Source organism: Oncorhynchus mykiss, chromosome 1 (genome assembly GCF_057628025.1).
Source record: "Oncorhynchus mykiss isolate SJ-2025 chromosome 1, ASM5762802v1, whole genome shotgun sequence".
Lineage (NCBI taxonomy): Eukaryota > Metazoa > Chordata > Actinopteri > Salmoniformes > Salmonidae > Oncorhynchus > Oncorhynchus mykiss.
Genome location: NC_143022.1, coordinates 70,848,094 through 70,870,211, shown reverse-complemented (window position 1 = coordinate 70,870,211; position 22,118 = coordinate 70,848,094). Strand labels below are relative to the sequence as shown.

Sequence of the window (22,118 nt, the reverse complement as noted above, 5' to 3'; positions counted from 1 at the left end):
TTTTTCAGAGTGGTATATATGCAAGCCTAGCAGCACTTTAAAAGCAATGCATAAGCAGAAGGAAAAACAACTCCTACAATGGTGTGTGTGTGTGTGTGTGTGTGTGTGTGTGTGTGTGTGTGTGTGTGTGTGTGTGTGTTTTCTCCAGTGTCTGAGAACCATGCTGAAGCTGATGTCTGAGTGCTGGGCCCACAACCCCGCCTCACGCCTCACCATCTTACGAGTCAAGAAGACCCTGGCCAAAATGGTGGAATCCCAGGACATCAAAATGTGATATTTTACCCCTACGTACTCAACACAGCCCGATCGAGAGCCCGAACTCCCTAGTGTGTCCCAATGTCAAGATGCAGAATATGTCACCTCTGTTCAGGAGGCGGGGGAGGAGAAACAGTGGATGGGGGGAGGGGGGACCCTGCCACAGGGCCTTGGACATTGAGCCTCAACCCTCATTAATCTCTATAACCACAATGGACAGACGCTGCTGCAGAGGTGTTTTTTGACTAAAGGAAACTGTATAGGTTCACTCTCCCGCCTATTCCCTCCCTGACCAGAGGAGTTCTGGGTTGTAAGGAAGCAACGTACTGCGATTTGACGCTTTCTGTGAAAGCCAAAACAGGACATGGTGTGAGGAGGGGGAAGGACATGTGTCTGCTCACATGTTGATTGACAAAGTCATATTATGTAGGAACTTTAGAGCCACACTTCAAACCAAGACACTGCCCTCGCAATCGTCACCTCCCGCCAATCATGTTCAATTTTTGCCTGTAAATGTTTTATGCCAATTTTTTTTCCCCCTCTTCAGGACAGTCTTCTCCTGCCATATGGAAATATAACTCTTGACTCTTAAGTAGAGTAATTATGAAATAAGGTACTATAATTATGTGAATTTAAATGTAAATGTATATTGGATCGATAGATGCTGTGCCTACAAAAAAGAACCATACTGCAATGGTATTCACGTCCAGTGGGCTTCAAATGCGACCTGCTTCAAGAGCTACGAGCAATCCAGACAACCAAGGACATTGTAAGAGGGGATACTCGACTTGCCTTAAATCAACAACTCACTGTGCTTCCTATAACAAAGTTCAACTCAGTAACTTCTCCTGTCACATTTGACATGAAAAGGACAACTGGGGAGAAAAATATGTTCTGCATAATTCTATTCAGAAGGAAATGTGTAAATAGGAAGTCAATCTGTGTCCCGTCCTGTCGCTATGCTTACCCCTTCTTCGTATTTGTTCCTTTGTGTAAATACGGTATGTCTTCTGGGAGGAATGTCCAGAACACTAAACATTGAGTCTTGTTCATAGATATTATAAGCTGAATTTCCCTCCAGCTCTTCTCTATTGCTTTTAATTCCATGTTGAGTTATAGATATTCTATGAGTGGCCAACTTTCATATTGCCAAACATCATGTGAGCTCGGCCATTGGACTGCAGTAATGAAGAAGTCCACATTAGTTTGGAAAATATGCCATATTTTATTAACTTAAAGTACAAATATATAGCTTACTCAATGCTATGGTAAATGACAGTTACTTGTGCTAAAAACATTTTAGAGCTGTAATGCCAATGAAGTTTGTTGATCCATCAAGCTTCCTCAGGTGTGTGAGACAGAATTACAGCCAAGTAAAGTGAACTTGCAGTAGATCGCGACACCGAATTTAGACTGTTCCGAGACACATGCGAGTACAGTTGAAGTCGGACGTTTACATACACCTTAGCCAAATACATTTCAATTCAGTTTTTCACAATTCCTGACATTTAATCCATGTAAAAAGTCCCTGTCTTAGGTCAGTTAGGATCTCCACTTTATTTTAAGAATGTGAAATGTCAGATTTATTTCAGCTTTTATTTATTTCATCACATTCCCAGTGGGTCAGAACTTTACATGCACTCAATTAGTATTTGGTAGCATTGCCTTTAAATTGTTTAACTTGGGTCAAATGTTTCAGGTAGCCTTCCACAAGCTTCCCACAATAAGTTGGGTGAATTTTGGCCCATTCCTCCTGACAGAGCTGGTGTAACTGAGTCAGGTTTGTTTGCCTCCTTGCTCGCACACGCTTTTTCAGTTCTGCCCACAAATGTTCTATGGGATTGAGGTCAGGGCTTTGTGATGGCCACTCCAATACCTTGACTTTGTTGTCCTTAAGCCATTTTGCCACAACTTTGGAAGTATGCTTGGGGTCATTGGCCATTTGGAAGACCCATTTGCGAACAAGCTTTAACTTCTTGATTAATGTCTTGAGATGTTGCTACAATATATCAACATAATTTTCCATCCTCATGATGCCATCTATTTTGTGAAGTGCACCAGTCCCTCCTGCAGCAAAGCACTCCCACAACATGATGCTGCCACCCCCGTGCGTTACGGTTGGGACGGTGTTCTTCGGCTTGCAAGCCTTCCCCTTTTTCCTCCAAACATAACGATGGTCATTATGGCCAATCAGTTCTATTTTTGTTTCATCAAACCAGAGGACATTTCTCCAAAAAGTATGATCTTTGTCCGCATGTTCAGTTGCAAACCATAGTCTGTCTTTTCTATGGCGGTTTTGGAGCAGTGGCTTCTTCCTTGCTGAGCAGCCTTTCAGGTTATGTCGATATAGGACTCGTTTTACTGTGGATATAGATTATTTTGTACCCATTTCCTCCGGCGTCTTCACAAGGTCCTTTGCTGCTGTTCTGGGATTGATTTGCACTTTTCGCGCCAAAGTACGTTCATCAGTAGGAGACAGAACGCCTCTCCTTCCTGAGCGGTATGATGGCTGCGTGGTCCCATGGTGTTTATACCTGCGTACTATGGTTTGTACAGATGAACATGGTACCTTCAGGCAAATGGAAATGGCTCCCAAGGATAAACCAGACTTGTGGAGGTCTACAAGTTTTTTTTCTGGGGTCTTGGCTGATTTTCGTTTGATTTTCCCATGATGTTAAGCAAAGAGGCACTGAGTTTGAAGGTAGTTTTTAAAATACATCCACAGGTACACCTCCAAATGATGCCAATTAGCCTATCAGAAGCTTCTAAAACCATGACATTTTCTGGAAGTTTCCAAGCTGTTTAAAGGCACAGTTAACTTAGTGTATGTAAACTTCTGACCCACTAGAATTGTGATACAGTGAACTATAAATGAAATAATCTGTCTGTAAACCTAAGTGTATGTAAACCTCCGACTTCAACTGTATATACAAATCCACAGGTTTCCTTAGTGCCGTTATCTGTGGGCCAGAGGGTAGAGCCAGCCCATTGATTACCATTTACCACAAGAGGAACTGCATTTTTAGATCTTTCACTTTTCATACAGGACAGAAAGGAGGAATATGAAGTGAGAACTTAATGTCCCCTCATCTGAACCACTGTCCTTACCTCTTGACAGTTCGTATTGCCGGTGTGATGATGACGAGGAAGCCTCGTCAGAGATTGTGCCCCTGATAAGTTATGGTTCAACCTCTTGCATAGGCTCTATGTTTTGGCCAGTGTATTCTTAAAACGTTCTCTTTCAAGTCCCTGGTCCTATTGTGTCTGCTGTCTCTTCTATCTAATGTTGGCTTTTGCTTCACTTTTGTCCATACAAATGCGTAAAACCACATATATGCTGCATAGCTTTAGCAGTGCTTGTGGGTTTGCGCTCATAATGTGTGCTTATGTTTGTGTGCATGTCCGCTGAAATCCTAGTGTGTGTGTGTGTGTGTCAGGACAGTTTCTCTGTGAATTAAGCTAACAGTACATGGTAGATATTTAAGAAAAATACTTCACCCAAGCAGTAACTAGTGTTTTCCTGTCGTTTGTAACATGCAAGAAAACCATCTAGAATAATCTCAATGTGTAAATCTTTAATGTGTTTTTGTACAGCATCGGGCCTTTGAGTTTACCAAGGAAAGAAAACTATTCTCTATACAGCCTGTCCAATGTATCCATTTTTAAGTAAATAACCTTATTTTAGTACACAACTCTTTGGTCTGTCCTTGGGTTATTTACGCTTTCTTTTTGATGAGGCTTAACCTAGTAAGGTGTCTGGCACGTCCGTCTACTGGAGGAGAAACATACAGCATATTGATGTACTGTAATATAGAGTTCACCTCTTCACACAATCAATTCCTCTGTCCCTTCACTTAATTGATTTATGTTCACTGTAGTCTGTATGGAGCCAGTGTCTTGTAGAAAATGTTTTTTTCTATACCTGGGTCCTCATACATGTATAAGCAATGTTGCAGTCATAAAGCACGGAAGGCACACTATTATGGTAGCATGTGATATCTTAAAGATCCCACCTTCTATTCTGAGTCAGTGTTTTCTATAGAATATGGTTTTATGGTCCAGAATGCTGATGCTCCCGTTCCCCTTATAACAGCCTACAATAACTTCAGGGAGGTTGTATTGCAACGCTTCTAAGTGGTATACTGTATGACACAGGAAACATGTTTATACTCACTCAACCTTTTTATATATGCTCCTCCCAGTATCAATGTAAGAGATTGAAACACGGGTGGGATAGCAGCTGTTAGTCTAGTGATTTTGATTTTGCTCAGTCCAACGTCTCTCCTCTGACTGCAGACCGGCCACAGCTCCCTCAGGTGGTGTGATGAAGGAGAAGCCCAGCGAAGATGTTGTCGTTAGGTTCATCAGTCACCAGACTCCCTCCCAACAGTTCGAGGCGGAGCTCCTCTCCTTGCCGCAGCTGTAGGAGACACACGCGGGTGACGGGGCCATACGATGCCATCTTGTCCTGATGCAGAGTGGCAGCCAGCTCCCCATTCTCTCTCCTCAGCCCAGATAGCGAGGGACCAGGTTCAAAGTTCAATGTCAGAACGAAGAGGTAGACCCCTGCTAAAGGTGCTTGGAACATCCCAGTGTGAGTGGAGTACATCTGGCCGAGGTTTAGGGATGTGTCCCCCGACACCAGCAGGCTGTCACTTGGTCTGCTGCGCTGTATGCTTCTGGCCAGAAACATCAGGGGACTGTCCCTCAGCTTGGATAGAACTGAAAGAGAAGAGACAGGGAATTGTCAGCTGTTCTCTGCTATCTGTTCATATGAACCCTTGTGATAGACACTCGGTATACTTATGCTTGGATCACTTTATAAGCTTGAACTAAAAAAAAAAAAAGTTCACCAGGGGGCAGTCTTGTGTTGTCTGTTAGTGTTGCTGGTAATGTTGATACCCTCAGTCATGCTAACAGCTCCTTTTAACCCATTGCTAAACCCTTACTTGAGAGTGTTGCACTGTATAGATCCCCAAGGATCTTTCTTTGTTTAAAGTGCATTCTGGTCTTAAGGGAGGTTTAGAAAGAAATGTGGCCCAGCATGATAGAGGTACAGATAACTGCCAAAATAAAGGAAACACCAACAGTGTCTTAATAGGGTGTTGGGCCACCACGACGGGGAACTGCTTCAATGCTCCTTGGCTTGGATTCTAAAAGTGTCTGGAACTCTATTGGAGGGATACGACACTACTTCCATGAGAAATTCCATAATTTGGTGTTTTGTTGATGGTGGTGGAAAACGCTGTCTCAGCCGCCTCTGCAGAATCTCCCATAAGTGTTCCAATTGGGTTGCGATCTGGTGACTGACAAACACACACACACCCTTTTAACCCCCTATGCTCCTATGACACCCCTCTTTCGAAGTCTTTGCTAGAATCTCAATTGCATACTCCTCACGTCCTCTCTCCTCCGCCTCCTCAAAACCCATTGGATGAGAAAGCCAGAGGTCCCTCCCCTCTGACCTTCTCTTCCAATGGGTTTTGAAAAGGAGGCAAGGAGAGGACATGAGGAGTATGCAGTAGATGAAAGGCCACTGAGATTTAGCCACTGTAGGCAAAATAATGAGCAACTGGGTATTTTTAAACGTGACCCTAAGTATGATGGGACATTACTTACTTAATTAACTCAGGAACCACACCTGTATGGAAGCACCTGCTTTCAATATAATTTGCATTCCTCAAGTGTTTCCTTTATTTTGGCAGTTCCCTGTTTTTTTTATAGATTGATGCCTACCTGATGCATCCCTCCTGCTGCGAAGGTTAGCGCGCTCTCCAATATGATCTTTTATCCCCTCTTTCTTGGCCTTGCGCTTCCTCTCTCTCTTCCTTTCCTTCCTCTTCATCAGGGCCCACAGCTGGTCCAGGTCCAGGGTGCTCTCTGATTCGGCCAGCCCCTCTGAGTTACTGAAGACATTCTTAAAGAGCCGCAGATGATTCTCTAGACCCTTCCTCAGCCAGGCCACCTCCACCTGCATTTTGGCCTCCACACCACCAGAGGTGCTGTCTTTGGTGATGTTGCAGCTGGCAGGGCAAGGCCTGTACTCCAGCCTGTTGACCTTCTCCCCCAGCTCCTCCACTGCTTTCTCAAGGCTCTGCAGGTCACTGTCCGAGTAGTCTTGCCGGTCCTCAGAGGCTGCTGAGTCCATGAGGTGGTCACTCCTCTGGTCTCCACTCCTCCTCTTCAGCCCGCGGGAGGCCAAGTCTACTAGCACGGAGGGCTCGTCTGAGGATGGGACTTCCTCTGCCCGGGCAGCGTCCAGCAGGGTGGTGAGGCTGAGGTTCTGGCCCCTGATCTGGTGCTGCATGTGCTGGAGCCTCTTCTGCAGCGCGGGGATGGAGTGAGCCTCCTGTTTGTGGAGGGGCCAGTCCATGAACCCCATCACCTCCTCCCCCAGGAGCATCTCCAGCACTTCAGTGTGGCGGATGGCGTCCTTCAACAAAGAGTAAAAGGAGCTGGAGAGGTGGCGCATCTCAGCCTCCAACCTCTTGTCGCTCTCCTGCAGGCTGAGCACGTCCCTGTGGCTGCCCAGGACTGAGGTCATCAGCTGAGTCAGGTTGTGTTGGAGAGTTCTGCTCTTCTCTTGCTCGAAGGCCAGGGAGGCCATGACGTCGTCCACAGAGGGACCCCAGTGCTCCGACCCAGCATCGGTGCTTCCATCCAGGGCCAGCCGATTGTCGTTGGCCAGCTCGGTGACGTTGGTCAGGCCCTGCTCCAGACGGGAGAAGGAGGCGGTGAATGCCTTGCAGTCACAGTCTCCGGCAGCGCTGACGTTCTGGTAGAATTGTGTGTACAGGTAGTCCATGTCAGTCTCCATCTCCTGCAGCTGCTCCGAGTGGATGGTCAGGTTGCTGGCCAGTTCATTGACGCGGTTCAGCACGGCTACTTTAGCTGCTTCCACCTCCAGGCCCGTCTCCATGAACTGGATCTGGCTGTTCCTCCCCGTCTGGGCAATGTTCTCCTCAAGGTCTCGGAAGCCCCTCTTCAGGTCCAGGACGTTGTCATTGGCCATCTCAAGGTCTTCCACTAGGGCATTTACCCTCACTGTGTTGTTGACCACCTTGTTGTCCAGACGGGTGATAGCCTCCCACACTGCTGAGTCCTTTGGAGGCTGCTGGACCTGACTGGGATGGACCTGGCTGGGTTCTCTCCTGGCCCCTGGGTTGGTCAGGTGCCTCTGGAGCACTTCACTCAGACGGTCCTGCTCCAGCTTCATGTCTGACAGGGTGGCATTCATGGACTGGAGATTAACCTACCCAGGAGCCATGAAAGACATGAAGAATGTTTTTCTCACTTAATGCCCATAATGTGCAAGTCTAAAAGTCTGTTACTAATGCAAAAGTGAGGAACTAAATCTAAAAGTTTAATTATGAAATAGTTGCTTTACCATGCCATGAGATACATTAATGAGGGATTCGCTGACCTGTAACATCTTGTGGTTGCGTTTGATCTTGCCGTCAATGTCTGTCTTGAAATTGGTGATGTTATAGTGCAGCATGGCATGCTGGGAGTGTAGCCTGTCTGCCATCTCAGCTCTCTGTCTCTCCAGTTCCCTCCTCACCTCCTTGGTGTCTTGGAAACTCTGCTCCAGCTTAGTCTCCAAGGCCTCGGGACCCTCTCCAGCCCCTGCTCCACGCAGGGCTGCCTCCTCTACCTCCCACTGAGAGTTCCGGAGCAGAGCCACATCCCGGGACAGACCTTCAACCTCCTGGGTTAGATGCTCCAAGGTGCGGTTGAAGCCATCCAACATGGGCTGGAGCTGGGACATTAGCAGGGCCATCATGTGGAGCAGAGGGAGGGGAGACTGGGAGTCTTGGTAGGGCAGTAGAGGGACAGCTTCCACCTCATCCCTGATTGGATCTGGGAGACAATCCAGGAAGTCAGAGCACAATATTTACTCACATCAATCGGTTTAAAGCATCAGAACTAGACATATTTTCAGTTTTAGACATATCCACTTTGTAACTGCACAAGGCTGAGATGACACCTCAACAATTGTACACACACATCAATGTGTATAGGAACAGAGCAAGGCTCCTTTTCAATACCTGTCAGAATGTATTATCTTGTAAAGGCCATTCATATCAGTTGTGCCATTAGTTCTTTAGGAACAGTTATGAGAGCCCTTTGTCTCTCAAGAAATCTTCAACATGTGTTTGGTTTTATCCCCCAAAATTGTTTTCAAAGTCAAATGGCAAGCTGCCAAAAATAGGAATAATAACATTTTCAGACCTATATTTGGACATTTAATTTCCCTTGTATTGGTCTTCCTTTGTTACAAGAAAGCACAGTGAATAATTGTTGGATTGGTTTGTTTCATGGCCGTGTTTTTGCACCCCAGAGACGGCCCTAATGGACGCAGTTCCTTTTACAATGATACAGGCTCCAGGGATTTTCATATCTTCCTACAAACTGTCTGTGTGAGTGTCTATGTCTGACATTGAATTCCCCCACCCACATGTATTAATTACCAGACTGATTACTGCTGTGCAGCGAACATTGATGTAAACTCACGAGATCAGGCAACTTGCAAGGCTACACATGTATGCCCCCTGGGAATAAGTCCCAGTTCTGACACTGTCACCCTTGTATCTGGACAGAGTCCAGACCCCCAAGCTGCTCTGCTTTAAAGTGTGATCACAGGGCCTTTCGTCATTTAGGGCTTGTTTTTCTAATAACATTGGAAAGACCCTCCATTAATTCAGGGAGAAAAACACTGTTCCCTCATGCTTTCCCTCTAAGAGGTCAGATACAGTGAGGTCATACTGAGAGAGGAAATCAGGTCGCCCCCTGCCATGAGAGTTTTACAAAGTTGGAAGAGGTTCTCTATTTTTTTTAAATCCCACCGATCAAAAGAAGTAGAAAATTAGTGTTTTCAAATAATTTCACTAATTTCCCTGCTATGTTAAAGAGAAACTTTAACAATAACATGTAGGCCGATTTGTCTTTAGTCTGAGTTGATGGAAGTCTGATCGGTAATTTATTCAGCCAGACATTACGTCATGGCCTTAGCCTGTTGAGTCTTTCCCAAACAAGAATAATATGTCACAGGAAGTGAGAATGTACCACAGCAGCAAAACTATGGCACCCTTCACTGTGTGTGGCTGTAATATGAGACCTCACGCTATATCACCATCCCACTGCGGATTACATCATCCACACACACAATGTAATGGGGGGGGGGCATTTTTACCAGAAGAAAGAGAGGATTTCCTGAGAAGGAAGCTGTAATGAGTATAAGGGGGGGGGGGGGGGGCACTAAGCTAGAGGTGTCACTGTGGAGGGATGGAGTCGTGGAAATGCTCCCCATAGATGTACGTGTATTTTTCCTGGTCAAGCCTTCCCCCTTTCAACTGTTTTTTTTTTACAGCACTATTCTAAAGCCTGTCGATTCTCTCTGAGGATGTGAATGAGACAGGCAGTTGACCAGACAGTAGTGCATAAATAACAGCTGGGAGTTCTAACATGCCAGACAGGAGCTTAGAGAAATAGGAGTATTTCACTGTCAGTTTTGTATTAACATTGTATTTACTTTTTTTATTGACTGAGATGGTGAGTGAGCAGGTGTGTCCAGTATGTGTCTTTGCATGAGTGTCTCAGAGGTTAGAGCAGGGGTCATACATGGGTTTAGGAGTATTGATGATTACCCTGTCTCCTTTTCATGGCCCTGATTTTAGGGGTGTTGATTACCCTGCCTCCTTTTCATGGCCCTGATTTTAGGGGTGTTGATGATTACCCTGTCTCCTTTTCATGGCCCTGATTTTAGGGGTGTTGATGATTACCCTGTCTCCTTTTCATGGCCCTGATTTTAGGGGTGTTGATTACCCTGCCTCCTTTTCATGGCCCTGATTTTAGGGGTGTTGATGTTTACCCTGCCTCCTTTTCATGGCCCTGATTTTAGGGGTGTTGATGTTTACCCTGCCTCCTTTTCATGGCCCTGATTTACCTCCTAAAGCACAGTCACAATCCTGGCCTTGGTGGTCCTAACTTATAGCTTATTTAACCAGGCATCCTAATGTTTTCCCACTGTGATTAACATGATGTTAGTACAGCACTGGTGATTCTAAGGTCCCAACTTACCTCCATGGTTGAAATCCCGCTGGTGGTGGTTAGGGTTGTGGGGGTGGTCGTAGCCATGGTGAGGGATGTGCTCCTGGGCCTGTCGAGGGTATGAGGGGGACTCTCGGGACTCTGTGTGTTTGTTGTTGTTGTCAGCCTCTGAGGCATGGAGTTCGTGCAGAGGATTCTCAGACACCTGGAAGTCATTCTGCTCCCTCTCAGCCTGGTGGGTGAGTCTAGACTGTGCACCTAGACCGACAGACAACAGACAGATTGATGGGATGTTAGGAGAGGCTTTCATTCAACACAGTGGCACAGAGTAGTAGCTGTGTCTCTCTTCCCTGACCATGAGAGCCATAGCATTGGGTTAGCTCTCTGTCCCCCCACTTCTGACCCCACTTCAGCCAACCCTGTGTGTGTGTGCTTGATTGGTGTGTGTAACACAATGGCTATTCGACTCCAGTAGTGGTCAATAATTAGTTATGAGACCTTTGCGGTTTAGGAAGCCCTCTCTATGAGGGGCGTGGAGGTACTGAAAGCGGACCAGCCAATAACGGGGGACTTTACGTCTTTATTTTGGCCTAGAATTGGCCCAAAAGGGCAGATGGTTATTTTTAGGTCCCTAGTTATTTCTAGGTCACACCCCCTTTACAGCCTTGCTTGATGCCCTGAGAACGGTTCACACACCCTTTCCTCCCTCCCCTGGGAGATGAACTTCCCACGGCCTGCTATAGCTTTTATACAAATGCACGTTCTTCTGGCGCACTAGCGTTTCCTCAGTTTGTTTGAGGCAGAGAGGGCGGCACGGGGCGTTTGATTGAAGGCCAGCTTACCCAGTCAACCCCCCCCACCCGACATGTAAACAGGCGGGTCAGATGAGCAGACCTACCTGTGTGGTGAGGCTCAGTGTCTCCGGAATGTGGTCGTCCTGCCACCGTAGGGTCCGCAGGGTCAGACACTGAGGAAAAGAGGGGGAAAGAGGAAGTGAGAGGATAGCAGGATAGCAGGGAGTGGATGTTACTTTTATTGGTTCCACCAGCTTTCGTGAACACATGACTTTCTCAGTCGGTGTCTATCGGCGAGTTAAGGGCCATTTCACGCATGGGAAATCTGTTTGAGATTTAACCTAAATCTTGCTCTTAGTACAAAGAGTCAGAGCCAAACTCATTAACTAATCCAGGAGAAAGTCTAGAGTAGGCCTGTGGAAACATATTGCACCATGAGGTTACTTCTTATGCCAAAATGCAATTTCTAACACTCAACCGTGTTGATGCTCGTCGACTTAGGGGCCGTGGCAGCCCATCATTCAGGGCAGAAAATTGGGGGGGGGGGGTCTTGCCTGTTTTGCATGTTATTTTGGCATTAATATGTGTCACATATCAGTTTGAAAGCAATGTAGAAATAAAAAAAATGATTCAGTTAATAAAGCTGCATATAAAGCTCCAAAATGCAGGTGTTTCAGCTTTCTGTGGTGGTGGTGGTGGGGCAAGCCAGCAAAAAATAGGATCATATTTCCGTGATTGGTTCAGGGTTCTGTCACTCATGGGGACACTACGTCATTGCCAAGTTTATGTCCTTAGTAAGAGTATACATCCAAAATGTCAGCCCTTTGGGTCCTGCCATAGAGTTATATTACAAGTGGCCTTCCAAGAAGACTCCAGGTCATTGGCCACGGATAATATTACATCAAATCACGTTACATGTACAGTAGCTTTGATTGGACTGATCATGTCAACATCTTACTTTCCAAGTCTTAGCTAGCAGTCATCATGAATCAAGTCAACAATCTACTGGCAAATCCTTTTTAATCATTGTCATATGATGAGAAATTATAGATAACGTATCGGTGCTCATCGGCCATGAAGATTACACAACAGGTTGGAAATTGCAAATTCAACAATGAGTCGTTTGGAAGGAATCAGTGGCCAACTGCAAGCACTGCAAAGCAAACAGTAGCCTGCTATTCAAGCCTGTGTTTTTTTTTCTCCCCAGAGTTCCCACCATAAATCCAGAGAATGACAGACTTTGATGGCAAAGTTTGATAACAAAACCACCTTCATGTTTAAGTGAGCACATCACAAGCCAAGGTGAGTCCAAAGAAGTGTTTCTTGTGTAGTAAGCTGTTAGTAGCCCATGTGCCTCACCCTAATAATTTGGTGTATTTTCACCTCTTAATTTCGCCTAACGTTACTGTTCTGACTCGGTGGTGCTGCACATGTAGCCTATAACCTGTTTGAGAAATGTCATCTAATATTGTAAGAGCTTTCATTGTCTGCTTTTATGCCCCCTTTATTTATACCAACGGTTCTGACTTGGTGTACAGGGAAAATACTGTAAGAGCAGACCATGTTCTGCCTTCTGTCGCTGTACTTTTCAAGTGCTGAACACATAGTCATGTTGACTACGTCCATCGTAGCTCGCTCGTTAATGTTTTAATCGAAATTACAGAATGCCTCTTATCCGCTCATCTTTCCCTTATGCCATAGTTTCTACATCTCAATTGTCAGTAGAACCCACATTTCTTTAAGCAAGTCAGCCATATCAACTATGTTTTTAAAAAGGCAGTAAAGGAGACTGAATGAACTGTTTCGTTGCCAGACAAGGCTGCGCTGATAGCCAGGTGTAGCAGTGGTAAGGGTTCACTCCATTGCACTGGAAAGAAAGCTCTGTTGTTGGGACAGCTTTATGTTGGCCCTAACAGTATGTGGGCACCGCTTGTCACCATTATAGTGCAATTAATGTATTGTTTAGTGTAGTGTCTTTTCTGGCATGCATCTGAACATATTTTGTTTGTTTGCCCCACCAAGATGTACATGCTAAAATCGCCACTACTAGGGGTCCTAAAGTATACAGCATGTGTGCATCTCTGTTTCAGTACCTGTTTCCTCACAGTTCTCCCCTCCGTGTCCTGGGCAGCACCTCCACAACAGGGCTGTGAAGATCTTTTGCTTCTCTCTGTACACTGGCCGGGTAGAGAGCTTGTACCTAAACACAGAAAACAAGGTTACAACCACACACACACATTGGATTTTGCCTGCAAATTGAACTGATGGATCGTAAATAAGATGTGTGTTGGAGATATTTGTGTTATCATTGTTATTATATGAGAATGCTGGATCGAGCAGTGTGTGGGGAATTTGAGTGTGCATTGTCAATCTGTAATGTAAGGCAGTGTGCTGTTAACATGTGGTTGAAGTTGACGTTTGAATGCACAGTGGGCTGAACTCACATGACGAGCTGGCAGTCAGGCGTGCCATTGGGACAGGGGCTCTGGGACTTGATGGTGTATTTTTCTGTGCCACAGGATTCAACAATGGATTCAATGCGGCGGTGCACGAATGCACACCAGTTTCTGGAAGAGCACACAAGCACACAGCGTCATTCCATTGATACTGTGCAATATCTATGTGTAATGAAACAGGAAGACGGGAGACGGTTGAGATAATCAGGTTGCCAGGGGTGAAGGTCCATCTTCCTCCTGGACTTACAGCTCTCTCCGTCTTTGCTGCTGCTGCTGTCTCACAGTTTGCTTGTTTGCAATTCTGTGGTTATCCTTCCTGTTTCTACAGGTCAGGGCTACAAACATAACATCCGCTCCAGAGAGGCACCGACCACTGGACTTTCCCATAACTTAACAGTTATAATTCATAGTGTTCCTTTTCATTTATCTTGATTCATTGTGAACAGGGCTAAAAATGTAAATCCATGCGGCAGCATCTGCCTTTTCATTCATCCTTATTTGGGTGCTGTTAGACTCTTGAAGCATGTATTGTTTGGGTGGCCTGCATTTCAAAAGGCGTTTCACAAATATTTTTCAGTTTTACCGGGGCTTTGTTGTTGAGTTGTCTTATCGCTCCTAGTGCGGTCTCCCTCCTGGCCCTATCTACCCCCCACTTTTACAGTCCGCTTCAGAGCCTTGGCATGGTGACTCACCCACCTGGTTCCTCCCAAGGGTAGCGCTGAAACAAGGATTCCCTGCTTACAACTCTGCCTTCTCAGCACGTACATAGCGCCTAATGACCGGCCAAAGACATCTATGGGCTGGATTTCTTTTCAGGACCTTCACACCGCTGTCTGCATATCTAATCAGGGAAATGGTATTCCCTTTCATTTTCCAGCAGAATTGTTTGATTTCAATGAATTCCACAAGTATTTATCTATCTCAGATGGTTTCTGGAGACTTATGCCGTCGTATTCCATTTGACCCCCATGACCTTAATTTGCTACAGCGGCTCTCCCCTTCTGACCCTGCCTAACCAGCACGTCACTGATCTGTGCTAACCTGTTCCAGACCGACTGTCCAAACATCCCATTAGAGAAGATGAAAGATAGCCAGGGGTCAGTCTACATCACAGCAGGGGTCATCTCTCCACCGGCCCCTGACCCAGGTGAAACAGGTGTGGAGGGGGGATGGATTTCACCACTCCTGGGTGGCCCTGTCTGAGACGAACCCCACGCCCCCTTGTCCCTCGCAATCAAGACACGATCAGACGTGAGGTCATCAACGAGGGAAAGAGTTGACTGTAAACACCAGGCGAGCAGGCGCCCTGGGGCCCCTCGAACTGATGCGTGTGATGGGGGAGCAGTTAGTGTGACACGTCAGATCTGGTTTTTAGTGTTTTTTTTCTGGCTCACCTTGCTGAACCTGTGACTCAGAGACGTGGATGGAAAGGCGAAGTGAAGTGGCTGTCATGTTTTGCCAAACCACTCCCTCCCACTGTGGTCTGTAGCATTGTACGGAGGGGACGCCGGTCAAGGGTTAATTAACTCTGCGTGTGTGTGTTTATGTGCGTTTGACTGCGAGGTTTTCCTACTCAGGAAAACCTCGATCTGACCTAGCTCAACCGTTCAAGGTTAAGAATCCCTTTTAGACATAGATATGAATGCATGTGCCATTCTCAGCCTTATCCCCCCTCTCTGTTCCTCAGTCATGGTACCAGGACCTTGTATTGGAAGATCCTCAACATGAGTGTGTCATTGGCTCTCTAATCTACCACCTCTGTGTCCGGGCCACACCAAACAAAGACCCTTGAAGTATTCAGAGGTGCAGCTGCAGAGGAGTGGAGAGGATTCAACCAAAATACTTCCTCTGTTTCCAAGACAACAGGTGGTTAACAAGCAAGTGACCGCATCGTTGTGGCCCTGATATTGGAGTGTGGCCAAAGTCCTTCATGTATTGCACAGACACACGTACCGCCACGGCTCGTTTGAGAATTATTCTAGACTGCAGAGCCCGAGAATGTGTAGAGACCGGAGACATTTGGACCTCTACTGATGAGGAGAACAAGAGGGTTCACCTTTTCCCTCACTCCGATCCAAGCCTGTCTTTCTCTTGGCCAGGATAGCTATACATGCGTGGGCTCTGTAGGAGGGGAACTCATGCTGAATAAAGAGTTAGTGGGAGGGGTGTCACAACAACCCAGCACTAATCTCATATTTCATAAACTGAGAGATTCCCCTCGAACAGTCTCCAGCTCTACCACAGTGTTCACCTCCACACAGACTAAACAGTGCCACAACAAACAAGCTCCTCTAATAAATGTTCAGTACGTGAGGATCGCCATAAGACAGCAAATACAAGGAGATTGTTTCCCTTCCGATGCCAAACAGATCAAATCTTGAGCAATATCCTTGTTCAGCAGGACTGAATGTAAACTCAGTGTGGAATGTTTGGTGGAATGACTGGAGGGTCACTGATACTTTGACTATTTGTCCCCGTACAGTTTGTTTTGGCCTCTAGTGTGTCACAAACGGTGTTCTGCGCTTGAGCTCGTCTTTTGATATTACACAATAGAACAATATTATGCCATTTTTTACAATATGGGAACGTTGGTCTGGTGGCCCCTGCTCTTTCTGCTATCCCAAGTGAAATGTGCACTAACTTGCTGGCAGAGAAAAAAAGTGGAGACTGGATTCTTACCAGACCCCAGCAGTGGCAATGTGGTTCATAAAATTCTAGGAATTAGGTTTCTCACATACTGCTTGCTTGAACAGTTGAACATTTTCATTGGAAATTCACATTTCTCAATATGAATTCCAATTTGTCAATGTCCTCTTGACCTCTACGATTACTTGCCCCTTCCCCTTCAACCCCACCGGCATGCTACTCGCTTGGCAGGCCTGCGTCAGATCTGCCCCATGTCACTTCCTCCTGGTCTGCTGTGACATCATGGGAGGGCCATTCCTGGGAGAGCACAATAGCTGTGTAATTACCTCCTGTAGGCCTACGGCTCCCATCTCTGGCTTCAACCAGGAAGGAAGTCTCTGACGCTCTCATACATCGTAACCTACTCTATCCTGGGACACTCCCCCACGCAGCATATCAACAAACACAGACAACATACACACTCTGGGGAAGATGTGAGAATCTCAAATCCTTTCCCCCAGTCACTTTCCACTGCAAATGCATTTGGCAAACCCTCACACAGCTTTGGTGGGGAGTTTCTCTATCATGGTGATATGATACTAGAGCTGTGTTCACACTTCGACACCGGCCTCTCCCACAGTCTAATCATTGAGGTCAGTGGGGTTGATTAGGCCTCTGGCTGGGAGGAGAGCCGAGGTTGCCAAACAGTTTTTTTTATTTTTTATTTTTTTTACCTTTTTATTTAACTAGGCAAGTCAGTTAAGAACAAATTCTTATTTTCAATGACGCCCTAGGGACAGTGGGTTAACTGCCTGTTCAGGGGCAGAACGACAGATTTGTACCTTGTCAGCTCGGGGATTCGAACTTGCAACCTTAGTCCAACGCTCTAACCACTAGGCTACCCTGCCGCCCCGGTTAATCAAGTTAGCTAAGAGGCTCTGTAGTCTTGTTCAAGGTTGAAGAGTCATGTCATGACGCTAAATCCGTTTTTTTATTTTTTATAGTACTAACAACACCAGACCCAGATACTCCTTTTGCAAGATAAGTGAAGAACTAATATTAACAGAAGAACTTTGTTTTTGGTTTCAAAGCCCAGACTCCTCTTTGCTTGTTGCTTATACAGTACAGCTGGCCTGGATAACACTGTCCCCTTTATACTGCGCCGTGGCCTTTTTTACATGTTTTATTTAGTTCAAGAAAAGCCACATTGTGTCGGAGAGTGTTCAAAGTGTGGACCCTGACTGCTGCAGATGTTGATTCAGAAACAAAAGAGAAAATAACCAGATGATTATGGAGGCCCTGTTAGCCATTGAGTCGACATGGACTCTGAAACCCGACTGTACACAAAAGGCCTTTGTGCCAATGCCACTGGCAGAGCAGCAAGGCCAAGCACACTGAGAATCAAAGCTGATTCCCTTAGGCCATATTTTATGACTGTGAGTCAGAGGGTGAGTGTAAAGTAAGCGCATAGCAGCAACAACGCAGAATTTGCCACACATCCATTCCAGACACGAAGCCATTCGTGCTGCGTCGGTGGTGGGTTGGAAGGCCCTTTTCCGAGTGGTCCGGAACGGCCGGCTGAGAGAGAGGAAGGGAGCGGATGGGACGGAGTTTCCGCTCTGGAACCTGGAGCTGGGAGATGTAATCAGCGGAGCCCACGGCAGAGCCTCCCGCGAGGGGGGTAAGTACAGCCTCAGAACCCTTCTATGGACCCCAGCCGGAGCGTCAGGTTTTAGACTTGAACATGTCTTGATTTCATTATTTTAGCTTTTCTTCCTATTATGTTGATTGTAATGATAGTGCGTAATGAAATACATTTGTGGAAAAGGACAGTTAATCATGCAATGCCATTAGCGATGATGCTACAGATGGTACCTCCATCACACACTAGAGTGCTCTACGTTGCATTTAAATATCTGAGCAGAATGAATTAAAACAGCTGAAGCAGTTAAACTACTCCTCCCTCATACTTGCCTTGTTCATGGGTTCTTGTATTGAGTTGCTTAGCCTGTTGTCTGGGCCTGCTCCACTTTGCGTCCACACAGTTCTGTTTGCTAGCTACAATGTAGTAGCCCACAGGTCTACAGTACATTCCCTCCCTGTCTGTGGCCTTTCAGAGCTCCCAATGGCCCAAAGCCTCAGGTCAGCCGTGAGCCGTCCATCCCGACGCCCCTCGCATATCCACATTCATCGCCCCACCCCCTGGGTTCTTACACATGCATTGCGTGCAGAATGAAACCTCCTCAGACCCAGCAGTGAAGCACAATGTTTGTACTACCGGAGGGAATTATCCTAGCATCGTAGCACACACACATACGTATCATCTAGACCCTGAGCACTCTCTCAGGCGGTATACACACCAAAACAACCGGATCTGTTACACCCTGGGGATGCCAATAACACTGTACTGAAAACCATTCAGCACTAAAATACACTGAGATCTGATCTGTTAGTCAGTGTTATTCATGTGCTAAAAGGTACTCCGACACTGTTGGAGGACAAATATAAGTTTGTAACAACAAAAAATGGACATTTTAAGAAGAAATGCTTTTTCTTTTGCATAGTCGGTGCTCACTCTGACATTTCAGTTTACAGAATGTTTTATTTATTTGTATTCTTAACAACCAATGTGTTTTCCCTTTACAGATTACATGGCCGAAGTGCATAGATTTTTTTAACAATGAAGAGGAAGGACTCGCCTGAATACCTTTTCACATATCCAGTCTAACCATGAACCTGGGTTGAATTCCGAGGTAGCAAAAGACAGTATACTTTTTCCATTGCAGAGTAAGAGCTCTTCACACACTGACTGAATATACCTCTATTCACAAGTTGAACCTCTCATTGACCCCCCCAGCCTCCTCCGCCAGAAGAGCCTCCAATGAAAATTGTCCATCAGAGATATCACGGGTCACAACCTCACACTCCCCGGCCCAAACCTGCACTCCATTACAGTAATGGGGGTGACACACAAGAAAAAGGTATTCTTTGAACAACATCGGAAAGTAAAAGTTTAAGTGGCTGCTCTTAAGGAGGGCTAATCGCTTGCTGTTTGGGCTAGCTCCTCAGGGAGCACATTATCGGGAGATCAGACAATTTGGGGTGTAATGTGTGTATCTGGGTTAGAAGAATGACGGTGTCCAGTAACTGTCTGGAGCAAAGATCAGGCTCTGCCAGCAGCTTGGGCTTTGAGCACAAAGTACAGGAAACCTATGGCTGTCTTATGGCTTTCTCTGCCATTAAGATGAATTGCTATTGATTAGGCTTGGCGAAGGAAAACCATGAGCCTAGTTATGACACACCCGGCCAGTGAAACCGTAGCAGTTTGTTTACGGACTCCTTCTGCTGAGGGCACATGTAAATATTTGCTCAACCACTTTGCCTTTTGTTTAGTTTCCCCCATGAGCACAAGCTTTGTGCTGATTGCAGAGGAAGATTGAAGAGATACCAAATGTTTCCACATAGGAGAGGTCGGAAAGAGTTGAATGTGCTGAGAGGGGAAAAGCCTGCAGGCTGACACCCCCTTTTGAAACCCAGCCCTCATAAAATACGTATTTCTAGGCATTTGTGTGCTACCCCAGGTTCTCAACCTGGGTAGTTGCTGCTATTACATACATGCTGGTAGACCAAACATTGAATGTTCTGTTAGATGTGCATACTGAGAAAGTGCATGTTTGTAGATCCACAGGTGGTGTGTTTTTCGACTCCTATAGATACTTGTCTGCACTGGCTGCCTATCAGCTGAGAAGTGACTACTGTGAACAAACTTACCCGGTGCGGGCTGGGTAGCTCCCTCCCTCTCCTGGTGCTGGTGCAGTCTCCTTGGGCAGCAGACCCAGGGGGTGTTGTCCAGGACCAGTCTGATGGGGTTGCCCATGTGGTCCGTGCCTTACGGGGTGGTGGGCAGAGCCAGGGATGTCAGGTCTGCGGCCATGGGGTCCATTCCTCATGTGGGGGATGTCAAACTTCCCAGGTCCAGGGTGGACACCCACCCCCTGGGTATCCCAGCCTCCTCTCTCCACAGGCAAACCTTGGTCCTCTTCCTCCACCTCAGGGTCTCTAGCCCTGACCTCACAGTGGGCCGTCACCATCAGCCCCAGCACCAGCAGCATCAGTTCCCCCACGGCTGTCATGTCTGCTTCCCTGCCTGGTCCTGATCTATCCACGCTAGCTAGCTGCCAAAAGCATCTGAGGCCTCTCCGGGACTGCTATTTGTTTTAAGAGTTGGTTTTGGAAATACCCCGCCCCATCTCCAAAAATCCTCCCCAGTCTCAGATTCCCCTCCCCCTGTTCCCCTCACTCACATATACTCGCAGAACACATGCACTCACACCACATCTCCCCTCCTTCTGAAGTTTTCAAAGCTCTCCAACAATCCTCGGAAATGAGCCTCCCACCCACCAGTCAGTTCCCTATGGAAAGGTCGCAGGCCCTGGAACAATGAGCCTGGCTGTGTCTCTCTCCCCTCTCTCAGGCCCACAGGCTGGAGGTGTTATTAGGATCCCCCCCCCCCACCACCACACACACAAGCACAAACGCAGCACACACACACCAGCCGGGCCGGTGAGGAAGCAGCCCATTTCTCTTGGCAAGTTGGCAGGTCACTGGAATTCTAATGTTCTTATCACCTCGCCTCTGTCTCTCTTCCTCCGATTGGCATAGTGCAGGAAAAGGATGTTAGGGGAGAGAGCGAGGGATTGGACGTGTTTTTTAAAGGAGTGTAAAGGGGTGTTAGCCAGTGGATATAGTGAATCAGTCAAATGTATCTGCATGGGAGAGACTTCAAGACTTCCCCTCTGGTTATCTCTGTCTCTATGCATCAGGATCACAAACTGGCCCATATGAGTAATCTCCTATTAAATATTTAGTGGGATTCCCCATGTCACTGGCAGCAGTGTGAGAAAGAGGAGATGAATGACGTTATGACGATACGTTGTTTAGCTTCAGGATGAGTCAGTGTTTGAGTTGAAATTGTATCGCCATGGCGACAGATGTTCCAATAGTGGAGTGGTTATAGTGAAAGTCACCTACCATGGTAACACTTCTGTATAAGTCTCAGTGACAGTGTTATTGTCACATTAACTTTAAGAGTTGACTTGGAATGTGTGCTGTTGCTGTGCTTATCTTCCCCAGTGCTTAGGACAGACTTGTTCACTATGGTATAATTTACTGTGCTCCTAAACATGGATGGCCTTGTAACTCTTTAGTAGCAGCAGGACCTGGGGACATCTGAAGTGCCTCCCTTATATACAAGGAGAGACAGACTGTGGAAGCCCATTAAAATAGACAGACTACCATGATCATATACAGTACAGTAACAGGCTGGGACACTGTAGGGTCTGCTGCCCTAGATTCTGACTGTGGAAAGGAAAACAAAAAGAAAGGAAATGTTTTTCTTCTTCTCCATAAGAACTTAATCCTCTGCGTTGTGCTTTACTTGTTTTCTTCCAGATGTAGCTCTAGCAGTGGGGTCACTCCCTGCGGGTGGTCTGTGTGATCGTGGACTTGATTTTGTGTTCTTGGCTGCAGCCGGAGCAGCGGGGGGACCCCAGGGTAAATTATGAGCATAGAGATAAATTAGTGTTCACTGGATCATCAGCAGGTGGCGCTAGTTTTACACGTAGAAAGCTGATGGGCCTTGTTTTGCCAGCTTTTATGGGCGGAGAGGTAACCTCAGATGTTATGGCTAGCTGGGGCTGGGGATCAACATCCCACCAGGAGAGAGGTTGCCTCACACAGATGGGACGGGCAAGGAGGAGAGCTCTGGTCGTTACTGATCTCTGTGTTATTTTATTAGAACTGTGTAACTGTATATGCAGCATAGTAGTTTATATACAGTGGTAGGAAAAAGTACCCAATTGTCATACTTGAGTAAAAATAAAGATACTTTTACTTGAGTAATTTTCTATTAAAAGGTAAGTCACCCAGTAAAATACTA

General features: G+C 46.4%; 3 protein-coding genes across 8 annotated transcripts in view; 2 read left to right on the top strand and 1 right to left on the bottom strand.

Annotated features, from left to right (window-relative positions):
* The window catches only part of bmpr1aa (bone morphogenetic protein receptor type 1Aa), a 67,192-nt gene extending 63,245 nt beyond the window's left edge, over positions 1-3,947 (top strand). For both annotated transcript variants that reach the window (XM_021609179.3, XM_021609172.3), the window contains exon 13: positions 149-3,947. In XM_021609179.3, the coding sequence (XP_021464854.3) occupies positions 149-274 (126 nt within the window). In that variant the 3' untranslated portion in view covers positions 275-3,947. The remainder of the gene's footprint in view (positions 1-148) is intronic.
* mmrn2a (multimerin 2a) lies at positions 1,461-20,622 on the bottom strand. Its single transcript, XM_021609153.3, has 8 exons — positions 19,952-20,622; positions 13,544-13,666; positions 13,193-13,299; positions 11,204-11,272; positions 10,336-10,563; positions 7,679-8,115; positions 5,992-7,507; positions 1,461-4,977 (listed from the first exon to the last, which is right to left on the bottom strand). Exons 1-8 carry the CDS (start codon positions 20,311-20,313, stop codon positions 4,568-4,570), a joined length of 3,252 nt encoding a protein of 1,083 aa, XP_021464828.3. The 5' UTR covers positions 20,314-20,622; the 3' UTR covers positions 1,461-4,567.
* The window catches only part of LOC110527687 (uncharacterized), a 35,830-nt gene continuing 31,283 nt past the window's right edge, over positions 17,572-22,118 (top strand). For 3 of the 5 annotated variants that reach the window (XM_090238379.1, XM_090238360.1, XM_090238353.1), the window contains exons 1-3: positions 17,572-17,861; positions 18,827-18,933; positions 19,038-19,161. The gene's annotated coding sequence lies outside the window, so the exon portion shown is untranslated. Of the gene's footprint in view, positions 17,862-18,826; positions 19,162-22,118 lie in introns of all 5 variants that reach the window. The other 2 variants (XM_021609138.3, XM_021609131.3) reach the window with 1 other exon arrangement.

Bases quoted from the DNA above. Each gene is read 5' to 3' on its own strand.
- mmrn2a (XM_021609153.3), bottom strand. From the start codon at position 20,313: ATGACAGCCGTGGGGGAACTGATGCTGCTGGTGCTGGGGCTGATGGTG. The intron at 11,273-13,192 runs GTACTGAAACAG...TCTTTTCCTCAG, and splicing joins GGAGAACTGTGAGGAAACAG to TGTCTGACCCTGCGGACCCT. The intron at 10,564-11,203 runs GTAGGTCTGCTC...CTGTCGGTCTAG, and splicing joins CACTGAGCCTCACCACACAG to GTGCACAGTCTAGACTCACC.